General features: G+C 41.9%; 1 protein-coding gene and 1 long non-coding RNA gene across 2 annotated transcripts in view; one reads left to right on the top strand and one right to left on the bottom strand.

Moving 5' to 3' along the window:
* zbtb47a (zinc finger and BTB domain containing 47a) overlaps positions 1 to 8,779 on the bottom strand; it is a 34,523-nt gene extending 25,744 nt beyond the window's left edge. Inside the window, exon 1 of the mRNA XM_049010279.1 lies at positions 8,561 to 8,779. Within this exon, the coding sequence (XP_048866236.1) occupies positions 8,561 to 8,563 (3 nt within the window). The 5' untranslated portion in view covers positions 8,564 to 8,779. The remainder of the gene's footprint in view (positions 1 to 8,560) is intronic.
* Positions 8,006 to 11,440, top strand: LOC125739823 (uncharacterized). The gene is made up of 3 exons (XR_007397321.1): positions 8,006 to 8,474; positions 11,078 to 11,145; positions 11,310 to 11,440. It is a non-coding gene; the product is annotated as an uncharacterized LOC125739823 (long non-coding RNA).
* Positions 11,441 to 12,950: the final 1,510 nt, after the last annotated feature.

Here is a 12,950-nt window from a genome sequence, read left to right as displayed (position 1 = left end):
CCAGAGAGTAGAAATCCAGCCCAGGATTTGGTTTCAACCAACCAGTTGAGTCCTCTGTGTCTATGACTCTTTATATCCAACTGGTTGGTTGAAACCAAATCCTGGGCTGGATTTGAATTCTCTGGACCTGAAGCCTCCACCTTTGGTTATTGGGGAGCAGTGGAAGCTCAATTTATGACATTTAAGCCACTATGCTTTGCGTGTCAGCAACTGAGCAACTGGCAACCGCCCCTTTCCTTGTGAAGGCAACTCAGGGTTGCACCAGGCACCGAATCTCATTTCATTACACAACGTCACCCGGGAAAGGTGTCACTGCGCGACTAACACTTTCAATTTATGCAACGCCATCCTTTTACGTGACTGAAATCCGCTGCACACCTCATTAACGATTCATTTTTGGTAATTTAATTCATTTAGTGCTGTTTGTCAGTCATAAACTGCGGCAAAGGGCAAGCAGGAAGATTTGCCAGAAAAGCGAGGTGTATTGCTTCAAGGTTAAAATAAAGACCACATCCACCCCGTCTTCTCTTGAAACGCGCCGTGTGTGTCTGTACCACAGGCTGTTCATCCTCTGTTGCAATAATTACTTTCATGGAAACCACAGTAGCAGAAAATTGTTGTCCAATCAGAACGACTCGATGCAAGGGAGTCGAAAGCACAAGAAATAATTTAGGATTAAACAAAAGTCAATAAGCACCAAATTTATGTGCTTTTGTAATTATTACTGATAGCACGTCGAAGACCCCACTGAGAAAAGAGAATTTTTTTTTTTAAAAAAATCAGAAAACGAAGAAGATTCAGCATAAAGGGCTGCAATAGCAAATCGCATGAAAGAAGCGTGGTACCGGGAACCTGGCTGGACCCCGAGACGACGGTGGTTTGACGCATCGCAGCCCAGTGAAGGAACAGGTCCCGGAGGAGAGAGTGTCTACACTTCGCAATGCTCTCACCCCTAACCACCGCTGGAAACACAACAGCTATAACTCCACCACCGCCATTAATTTCCAGCGTAACATTTCTCCATCAAGTTTTGTAACTGAAGTGCCGCAAATATTGACGAGTCTCGAGATGGTCAGAAAAACAAAACACACACCGTACGTAGAAAAATTGTGGGGCAACATATTATTCCTCAGAGTCGCTGGTCCAAACACAACGCTCAGAGTGTAGGCATCTACCACTGTTTGCTGCTGAAAATAAACCACAGAGAAACATTAACCTTGATCCATTTACACTAAGATCAGATCAACACTGCAAGCTCTGCCGAATGGTTATGAGGGGGGAGGCTGAGGTGTCAGTGGAAGGCTACGCAAGGCGAGTCCACTGCTGGCACAGGCCCCGTAATATGAACTGGTCAAAACTTGATTTCATCATAAAATATAATCTGTTCACCCTGCCTATAAACAGCCATCTGTACTTTGGAAATGCGGCAGGAGTCTGATGGCAAGCATTTGCCAGCCGAAAAAAATTAAGAAGAAAAAAAAAAATCACTTTTTCATGCATCAAAATGTCTGCTTGTCCACAGAGGAAGACGGATATCAATTCAGAACAGAATGAGCAAACACACATTTTGTCATAATTTATGAAAATTAGTCTGCAATACCCTCCGTTCAACGAGGCACTGAATTTGTATTGTCAAAAAAACGCACTGCGTCCGCTGTGGGATCTGAAGGTGAACTACATATATTACTCCTCTTCACTCCGTCCCGGTGCATCCACAGTTTTGGAGAATAACTGGGTAGTGTTCTGGGTCCAGGTTCCCCATTCATTCCTTCAAATGGACCTTTTGTTGCACCCTGAAGGAAGACCTAATCCCACCTCCCCCTTCTCAGTAAAATCTCAGAAAAACTGAAAGTGAAAAATGCTGTAACTCATTTTATATACATATCAAATGAGCAATTAAATAATGGAGGGGGGGGGGAGAAGCAGGCCCGCACCTGTTTTGTTTTACGTCTAGTCATCCAATAAAAATCACAACCCCCTCTTGCCCTCGTTTTAAATGAAAACTTGAATAAATCTCCTGCCCGTGGGGGACGGCACTTCTGCTCTTCCAGGCTACCCAGGCTCAAGTAAGAATAAAAGCAGGAATATCCAAAGGCCATTCAGATAAATCTGAAGTAGGGCAAACTTCACACACAAATGCTACAACGAGATATTTTCAGACTTCTCTGACACAACAGAATATAAGACCAGATGAAACAAAGTTCATTCTGTCCTCTCTAGCTCAAGAACAATGCAGGAGTTATGGCTTAATTCGGACAGTGGTAAACAGCACACATATGTTTCAAGTGAGAGGGGAAAAATATGTCACTGTTTTATTTCGGCTTTTAAATTATATATATATAGAATAAAACACCGAAAGGTTTGCTCTCCAAGGGAGAAACAATCAGTCTTAGTCAGAGGTGGCGTCCACTCTGCAGGATTGTTAAAACGAGGCAGAATAAGGGAAGTTTCCTTTATCGCTGAATGTTACTTTAATGAAAACACTCGGCTATACAATCCGCAGCACAGAACCTAGTAATGGAAGCAGTTCTGCCTCTTGTAGCTGTCCGTCACTTTAGCACTGAAAAAGCACATGGGCCGATTCGACCGCATCGGACAACCCAACGGACGGGAGAATCAGCGATAGGAAGAGCACCGACACACAAGGGGGCGGAACGTGGTCATTTTGCAGTCCACAAGGCCGGAAACAGCTTGCCCGATCTTCAGCTTGACCTGCCCTTCTCCACCAGCTGACCCCACGGTCCAGAACAAGTTGCGGGAGGTGAAAAGCGGAGATGTGCCTACAGTCATGGACTGGGCTGCTCTCCTCGTTAGCGGAAATCTCAAGGATGTCCGGCCTGTGAGCACAGCCAGGGAATTGGCTTTGGAAGCTGTTAGCGATGCGGATCAACAATTCGGATAGACTGGTGTCGTGTGAAGGAAGGCAACGAGAGCAGCCCACCCACACACACACACACACACACACACACACACACACACACACACACACACACCCTTCGGCTATAATCTACGAGGAACACATTGCAAACCACAAATTCCTTGTTATTTTCCAATATATAAATGCAAAATACCTGCAGTTCACTTACAACACTTTAGGAATTTAGATTAAAACAAATAATCATTATCAAATTAAACAATTTTTTGAGAAAATCTGCACGCATTCTCTCATTGGCAGAAAAAAAGATTTAATTACATGCTGCAGATACATAAGTCGAAGTTTTAACTTAAAACAACGTGACTTCCTATGTTTATTTAGGTCTCTGAGCTAATGTTTTAGGCACCCTGACAAAAATACACAGCACAACTAAAGATTAGAGATCTTTTCCTGGCCAAGGAGTGATGAGCAACACAGGACAACATTTTGGACCTGAAGCGGAGGACCCCCAGTTACCCCCCCACAACATTAATCAGAGACACATATTGTGATTTTTTTCTTCCTTGATCCTCAAACAACAAACAATAGGTTTGAGATCCTGCGTTTTGAACCCGACTCCGACACACTTGACACTGCATCCCAGCCAAGACAAACACTGACAACAACTGGGCGCCCCAGCGACACATTTGTATGAAAACAAATCCGTCTGCAACTGCCCACATGCTAAAATCGTGGCATCCACGGAAAGACGATTACAGAAATAGACATTGAGCAACATCTTGAACTCGAATAACAATTTTAATATGGAAGGATTTATTCCAACTTATTTTATTCATCTGACACGGTTTGATTTTCAAATTTCAATCAGACTAACGATTCTATCAGCCAATAAAAACAAACAAACAAACAAAAATGCGATTAATCCAAAAAAAAAAAAAAAAAACAGGGTTTGAGAGACACTGAGTGGAACACCGTTCCACTGCAAACGTCCCACCTCCTGCGGAACTTACAAAAGTCCCCTGCGAACTGATAACATCTCCCTGACACCAGAGTATGACCCGGAAATCTGCCGTTCCCTCTTCTTAATACCACCATTCTATTCAGACAATATACCGCGGTGTGTGGTATTTTCGCGGTGATTTAAAAAAAGCAACACCATTCTGTTATTAACCTGATAAAATTTACTGAACGGGGGCTGAGGGGCCAAATGAAAATATTGTGGTATACGGTACATCCGCCATACAGCCTACCCAGCCCCCCCCCCGTTGTCCCTCATCCGCCCCCCTGACATCAATATGCCTAAGGTGGGATGTCTGCCACTGTATTCATGGCACGGGTGCGTGCACACACACACATACACACACACACACACACACAGAGCCAGGAGGAGGAATCTAACTGCAACCACAGAAGCATGATGCTACAGGGCAACCAATAAGCAGTTTGCACTTTATCAAGCTTCCATAAACCATGCAGTTCCCAGTAAACATCATCACAGCTTAGGTAAATGGATGAATGAGTAAATGAGTCTAACACCACAAATTCATTGGAAACTTAGGGGCATGCAAACAAGAGAAAGCTCAAAGAATATGCCGGTATCTAAAATCTTTTTTTTGTTTTGATCTCCAGATATTCAGCCTACAAAGATGTTAACAGGAACCGGATCGGAAAACAAAACTATTGCTCAAGCTAAACACGATACATTTGGAAGGATCTAGCATCGGATGATGGATGCAAAAAGTTTTACAGGGGAAGTTTTTTTTGTTTGTTTCGTTTAATGCACCTATCTTTCCCATCTGGCGATTGCCACCTCGTCAAACAAAAAAAAATCTGCACTGCGTGATTCCATCGGAAGCCCTTCCAAACAAATAGAGACGAAAAGTGTTTCTGAATCAAACCTTTGTTCCATGAACTTCAAATGTAATTTGACGGCCCAAGCAATTTAGGCTATTAAAAAATATACTTTAAAGACTTAATTAAGTGATCATTGGAGCACTGAATGACATTTTTTTTTTTTAATTTGTCTTTAGCATTTGCCCGACTTCCTGTTCGAATCATTGTAATGTAAATAAATGTAACAAAGATGTGTTGACTGTAAAAACAAGGATTTAGGCCAAATAATTAATTACATTCTTCCATCCATCCATCCATCATTGGAGAACATTACACAAAGAAAGAAAGAAAGAAAGAAAGAAAGAAAGAAAGAAAGAAAGAAAGAAAGAAAAGAAAGAAAGAAAGAAAAAGTTTTTGGTTAAGATTTTAAAAAGTATTGATAGTTGGGAATAATAGCACATGCAATGGTCCAGTATCCCACGACCTGCCACAGCGATAGTAAAGGCCCAGTCACTTTTCTGCATAAGAAAATATCACCTTGGACACACTACAGAAAACTCACAGTGAAATTGTTTTGGACAATCAATAAAAATAATTTCCACTCTATAATGTCTAACCCAAGGCTGTAAAACTTGGGCTGTGCATCTGCTGATAGAACTCATTAGCCTGATTTAACCGGTCCAATTACTAGTTAATTATCTGTATAGCTTCTTCCATTTCCTACAAAACAAAGCATTAAAATATGCCACGAAACATGCGCAGCAGAGACAGCCCCCATAAGAAACTGGAAGCCAGCCAAAGGTCCGTTGATAGCAGGTCAGCTGGTTGAAGTTCCGAGACGGACCCTTCATTTGTACCGTTAATTGACAACGGATTCTCAACTACTTCTATAAAAGGCTGCTGTCACTGAAAAGAAGTATCTGCTATTTTTCATTATAGATCGAACAGAAATGTTAAAAAATGAACAAGGAGTTGGTCACCCTCGATCAGAATTAACTGCTGAAATAAAATCTATGGAATAAACTGACAATAAGTGGCAGGAGAGAAACCAGCAACTGGTGGCTAGATAGGAAGAAACCTCACAAACTGGAACACATTTACGTTGCCTTTTTCCATAATGAAGGGGCTCCTTTCAGGATCAAATTTACAGTACGAGTCTCAAACCAGCTCCTTAAAAGCTCAATCGCTGTGGACCATTTCAAAACGGCAAAAAAAACACTGCATTCAGACCGAAAGAAAAACATCTGTTTTCATAAAAGAGAAACCACAGTATTCAACACTGTTTATCACGTGAGAGGAAATACTACGATTTTCTCAAAAGATGCCTAAAATTCACTGCATACACACACTTGCAGTTGCATTAGACTGAAATAGACCGATACAGTGTTCACCTTAACTGACTGCATGGAGGACTAGGTAAGCTATGGAACAGCTGATTGGTTACTTAGAAAATGAAAAGGACCCTTTCTGGTCTACAGCGTTAGGAGGCACAATATCCGCACGGATCAGCTCCTAAAAAATAACGCCGATTGCCAAGCTTTCTCTAGCTCACAAATGACCCACATATTAACAGCTCCAGATGTGAATGGGATTCCGGATTATTCTGTTACGCCACCCAGCTGCAAAATTCTTTGCGTCGAGCTGTCCCGGGTTGACCTCGCTCGTCCAGCTTCCTTCACGGCGAGGCAGCGGGATTTAAAAATGAACCTCGTTAAAACATATTACTAAATTATCCCATTTCTGAATGGGCACATCTACCTCAACGAGGCTTCCCAGCTCTATTATGAAAGGATCGATAATGAGAGATAAAAGAGCAGCCTGATTCTCTGTCGTTTCTCGAGGCGCGCGCACACAGAACAGTGCTCTCTTTGATGTGCCCTGCCATTCTCATGCTATAAATTGGTTTTGGCAAACACAGTGTCACCTGATTAGCATTCCAAATGGGGGACGATTGAATCACTTTGCTTAGGGCTACTGTTGTAGCAAATGGGAAACCATAACTCTATTCTACAACAATCACGTCTATGAAGCAAACCCCTTCCTAATCCCAGAGATCAGGTGAAAATAGTCTATGTTAATAGGGTCCCAACCCTTTACCCTTATCCTGACGCCTAACACACACAAAAAGTAAAAGAACTTAAAATCAAACCTTGTCCGACTGACTGAAAGACGAGTCTCACAAGAAGATCTAGCTTTTATATAGCCGGCGAGGCACAGTAACTATTTACAAAAACAGAAGGTTTTAAAAGGCTCACTGACACACAGCATAACATTAAACAGTTGCCATTAAGTGGTGGACTTAAAACTGATCCAAGTCCCATGCTTAAACAGGTGATCCAGGTGTGTTAGCTCCTTAAACTATTTACATACTTGTTTTGGGTTTTCCTGTGGTTATCAGCCACATCAAGGTTGGTGCCAAAAGGTCAACAGGAGATTAATGAACGGCTAAATATGACGATTTTGTGCGTTATCAGAGAAACAGCTGTTAACTTAGACATGAAATCTGACTCATACTTTATCTCCAGCGAAGCCAACGCAAACTGCTACACCAACATAATAGCACATTTTCACACCTCAGCTACTGCGAAAAAGCTGCCGGCCAGTATGCGGTTAGCCACCATGCTGCAGTGCACGCGGAACGCGGCCCTCCGGCACCACCAAAGCCGGCCTTCGGTCGTACTGTAAATGGCATCTTACAAGCAGCAAAGGTTCCAGACAATAAATCCAACCACAGATAAGTCACAGGGGATAATTCAGACAAGTGTGTTATACTGAAACTGAACTGACATGTAAAGGCAGGAAAGGTTCATAACGATTAACGATCGCGCCAAAACTACAGTAACAGACTATATTTTCCACTATAAAGTAAGGAGCCCAACTGCTGGATGTAGGGGTAAAAATGAACGTGAGAAAGATTAAAAATCCACTAGAATAAGTATTTTCAGCCATTCAGACTTCTGATATTAGTGTGGCTTTGCACAATAAAGATTATTTTTCAGTGAAGTGTAGGAAAAAATACTTATTTATTGCATTAAAAGATTAAAGCCACACGCGTCAAGTGGGTTATTTTAATTTTTAGGGAATTTATATAAAGAAGGCAGCGGTGGCATCTTCAAACCGGCGCACGGGAGCGCGGAGACGTGCCCGCCCCGCTCCAGCCGGCGGCGCTCCGTAATCTGACACATTGTTGCGATGGAGCGCCGCTCAGACGCAGCAAATGCCAGGAGCCGCCGCGTCACCGTGGCCCTTTAAATGAACTCCGATGACAGGCAGCAGTAGTACCAGGTGTATATTTAACAATGACCTCCTCCTAGTAACATCTCAAAAACGTATATACATGTATATGTGCATCTCTGCGCCCAAGTGTCTTTCAACAAGTAACGGTGAAGGGGGAAAAATCTGCTCAAGTTTAAATTCTTTGCAATAATTTAAAGTATTAAGAAAGAACACAACGTAGACAAATATATAACGGCAGAGATCGAGAGAAGAAAAAAAAAAACATTAGCTAAGTTTGACCGATCCGCACAAAAAATGCACAGGTCACGACCTTAGCTTGAGCATCCCATCATGAAGGAATTTAACTCTTTGCAACAACGCCGACAGACCTGATCTCACATCCTAGTCATCAATCACACGTTAGTATCTACGTCTCCGCTCAATGCAAGTTGTGAACTTCATGGTTTAACCGCATATGCATCGCGAAAACTGAAACGTCCGCTGTCGCGCAACGCTGATGCATGCAATAACATCCCGAAGATCATTTCAGGTAAGTTTCAAAGGCCTAACTAGCCCAAATTTGCAAAGATCAAAAGGTAAAAGAAAATAAACAGGCAAAAAAATGCAGCGCTCTACCATTTTGATCCAAGGTTTTCTCTTGCGAAGGAGTCCCTATTCCCCTTCTTCTGTATCGGACTTCTCCTCTCCATTAAAATGCTTAATGCTGTATTTTCACATTTCTTACGTCTCTTTTATTCTTCACATCAGTCCTTTTTTCGCCATGTTAGCGTTTAGAAAAAGACAAAAATGCAGAGACTGCCTTTGCAGAAGAAACTGGTGATTGGAGCTCTGGGATCATATGGGCGTTTTGTCTGAGTCTTTAAAGGGACAGGGACGCTATAGTTTACGAGCCTCTATATCGGTGGAGCGCATTTCATTGTATCTTACATTTCATGACAAATAATTGGCATTACATTAGTCTTCTTGTCGTGCGATCGTAATGCACCTAGATGACCACGTTGCGATCAAGGAAAAAAGATTCTGAACAGCATCTAACACACCGGTCGCTTTTACTCCGCTGGATGTGTTGCATATGCTGATTAAATGCCCTTGAAAATATCGTACCTTCAGCCAACTAGTATTTCAAAACACAGCATAGGACATGTTTTATTGCTAAAGTTGTATTTTCCATGTTGCATGGTTGCACGCATCTTACAACGCCAGGAAAACGTACAGATCAGCTAATTATGCTGTGTTAATTTGAACAGTCTTTACCTGCAAACAGGGCGTCATTGTATTTTCCCCATAACATATTCGTAATTCTCCAAGGTTACATTGAACCTCACGAACATCTGTTTTAACAGTATTAAGATCATAGCCTGATGAGTGTATTGCAATCCCCAAGTAGGGTTTGAAACTTTCTCAGCCGCCCATATTCAGATATTTGGGTTTTTTACTGTACAAATCCTATAAATCTTTGCCTTACTTTACTTAATAGTGGCAACACATTAATGTAGTATCTATAAATTCCCTGTTGGCTGATCATAAACGACTGACCATGATTAACATGCGTTTCATGCTTGCGTTCGGCACCGTGGTTAAATGCCGTGTGTTTTTAATAAGGGCCGCCGTATAATTGTCTTCCCTGCTGTTCACTAGCATAAAGCATTGTGACCAGTCCATTTCGGTGATATTTACTTCATTACCTGGTGTTTTCGTCCGTATTACCCTATACAGCACGACTTTATAATTAACGTATTTATTGAGCTGAGGTTTCAATGGCGCGATTGGGGTCGTTCCGCCTTCTGTGATATGGGCTCTTTGCTGGAACATAAATAATCACGGCATCCCTTTGGAGATGCACCTTTAATCTGTACCTTAACCACTACACCACCCGCGGACCCTAATACAGCCTGGTGTAAAAACGAAGAAGGGAAATCTAATTGCCTGAGGTGTGTAGACTATATAATCGTGTAAATAGAGAAATGGTCTAAGTCGCTGGGCTTCAGCTAAAATGTGAACAGTGCAACGAGAATAGACTTTAAATAATCAGCACAACAGCAGTTTATGTAAATATTGCCAGACCATTGCTAGAAATTAAATTAGCTTGCATAATTATTAATAATTCAATTCCTTTGTTTCCCCCCTTGCCGTAGAAAAAAGCGTTCGGAATAGTCATTAGAAACTCATACATTATTCTCTTTATTACAACTTCATACACATTAACCCAGAAAAAAGAATATTGGTCCGTTTAATTAAATGGATTCAAATACATCTCTTCATAGTGCTCGTGTTACACGGTTTATTAGACGGAAGACAGGGCCGGGACTTCTTAAGTTGTTAAATACTGTATATATTTGCTGTTTTAACAAACACCAGGCCAAATGTCTATGTGCAGCGAAAGAATCTGGCGTGTTCTCGGCACGATTTATTTTTAATACTAAACTGCTTTGAAGAGAAGCATCATTTCCCGAGAATGTAATTATACATGCTGAACATTTAACGCCTAGTAAGAGCCAATGGGATATAACTTAATAGAAACAAAGCACGTATTGCATTTATTTATAAGAACGTCTAAATTGAGGGGATCAGATGTAAGTGGCTCGTTTAAAGTCATGCTTAAACTGAATCGCCGAACTCGACAACCTGAGAAAACCCTTCGGACTACATCGAGGGGGCTGTTTAGGGAGGGATATAGCTGGCGGCGACGCATCCGCCCTGCTATGCCTATCTGGTTTAAGACAAATTAATACCGTAGCGATCGTCCCCAGCTGTACCCAAAACAAAAAGTTCAACATGACCTCGGTCCATGACAGCCGCTCTGTCTCTTTTTCCTGCAGTGGGGCTCGGGGAGAGCGGCCTGTGGCCAGAGCAGCGTCTTCACTGCTCCCGAGTCAATTGAGGATCGGGTTACACGGCCAGCTCTAATATCAGCCCCACTCGCTTGATTAGGCCCATTGTAACAGTAGCACTGAATGCGGCGCTTTTCAGCAGGCCCGCTTTCCATACACCTCATAATAGGTCAAATACACGTATAGAAGCTTTGAGCCGAGTTACATTTTATGTTACACCGGAAAACATTCAGTGCAAGTTGTTTTGTCCGCTTCGTTTTCTGAGGGAGAGTTCGCAAGCGGCGTGCCCTGTGCTTTCCAGGATATGCTCCAGGCTAACGAAGCAGGCAGGGATGAAAGACGGATGGATCAGACCCTCTGTATTGGCAGGTAACCGTCTGTCATGTGCACTTCCGACAAAGTTAGAAAATTGATCAAGCCAGCATTATTAAATGAGAATGACTGTTACATCATTGCAGGTGCCAAATCAAAGAATTAAAAAACCCTTGGAAAAGAGAAGAAATGTTTTTTTTTTACTTTGTTTTTTGTCCTAGGTGATATGCGGTCGCTTATAATACCACGTCATGCTGGATGTCTGCATCAGGATCACTGGCTCACTGTACCCCCGTGCTGGATGAGAAGGTGGAAGGAAAAACACAAAATTGACCAAAGTGTGTGATGGGGGGTGTGTGGGGGAGGGGGAGGGGGAGGGGCATGTGTATGTTGTGGTCCCCATAATGTGACAAAATCCTGTCATTTTGACCTTGTGGGGACATTTTTGAAAAAAATATGTGACTGCAATTAGAATAAAAGAACTAAAAATGCTAAAAGTGTTTTGTTTGGTTACTTATGGTTAAGGTTAGGGCTGGATAGGGGTTAAGGTCATCGTGTTGGGATTAGGGTTTTTCCCATAGAATTGAATGGAGAGTCCCTACAAAGATATGAATATATCTGTCTGTGTGTGTGTGTGTGTGTGTTTGTCCAGCACTGGACTGCCATCCCACCCTGGGTGTCTGCCTGCCTTGTCGTGTGTCGTGTGCTGCATCCTGCCTGGGATGGGCTCCAAACTCTCTGCTTTTGTACTGGCTGAGCGCTTGGAAGATGGATGCAGGGATAACTGGATCGCTGTGTGTGGCCCCAGTGCATTTACCTTTGTTTTCATAATCTTTATTTTTAGATACAAACTTGACTATTTTGTTTTACTGCCTTGATTTTGACTTGTGCTGCGTTTTTCTCACCTGAAGTCTCTCTCCGGTGTGTTTTAGTGGTTATTTTTCCACCCGCGGATTAATCTCTTGTGTTATTTTTAGTGCCGTTAACAGAATTAAACGGCGTTGTATGTAAAGTCCTTGGGTCTGTGTTCCTAAAACACACACCACTTAATTTGTAGGTCAGTTTTTTTCCCAAATGTTTGAGGGAGGCTGGAGCCACACTCGGGTTATATAACGCATTGGCCTCTAATGGCGGGCTGCCATCATAGATAACAGACGGGACAAGGCCCAGAGTATCTCCCATGACTTTTATGTAACAGCAGGAACAAAGTGTGTGACTGCTGTTCGTTTTGGTCTGATGTAGCAGCCAATGAAAAAAGTGCTCAATGGGGAAGTCTAAGGATGGGCTAATTGAATTTGGTTTCCATTGTCAGCACTAATTGAATAGAAAAAGACTGCAAATGTATTGTGCCATTGTTAAACATTCTTCTTGAATATGTCTGTTACGTTCTTACCCGGAATTTACTGTATATATTTGACGTAAATTGAAGCAATTACACAAATTAGCTGTTGATAGGAATAGATGAGAAAATCACATGGTAGATATGTTTAACCGAAAATGAATGAATTACAGCACAACCCTTATTATATGGGAGATAATACAATTAAATTGAAATATACGGATTTGCTATTTAATAGACATCTCAACCAAATTATGTGGATCTTAGTGAATGTTTAGTTAAGGAAGTGGCTTTTTTATGTCTTAAATTCAATTTATTTCTATGTAGCACTTTACACAACAGAGTCGCCCCAAGGCGCTTTACAGTGGTGTGTTAAATCACACAATTAAATAATAGTCAATTATACGTGAATCAAACTCAAAATTTAAGCATATTATATGCTAAATGATTGCTGGGCATTTTCATCCATCCATCCATCCATCCATCTTTTATAACAAGCTTGTCAGATTCAGGGTCACAGGGG

Source organism: Brienomyrus brachyistius, chromosome 4 (genome assembly GCF_023856365.1).
Source record: "Brienomyrus brachyistius isolate T26 chromosome 4, BBRACH_0.4, whole genome shotgun sequence".
Classification (NCBI taxonomy): domain Eukaryota; kingdom Metazoa; phylum Chordata; class Actinopteri; order Osteoglossiformes; family Mormyridae; genus Brienomyrus; species Brienomyrus brachyistius.
The sequence above is the reverse complement of the archived record's forward strand: the minus strand, read 5'-3'. Positions and strand labels throughout refer to the sequence as shown.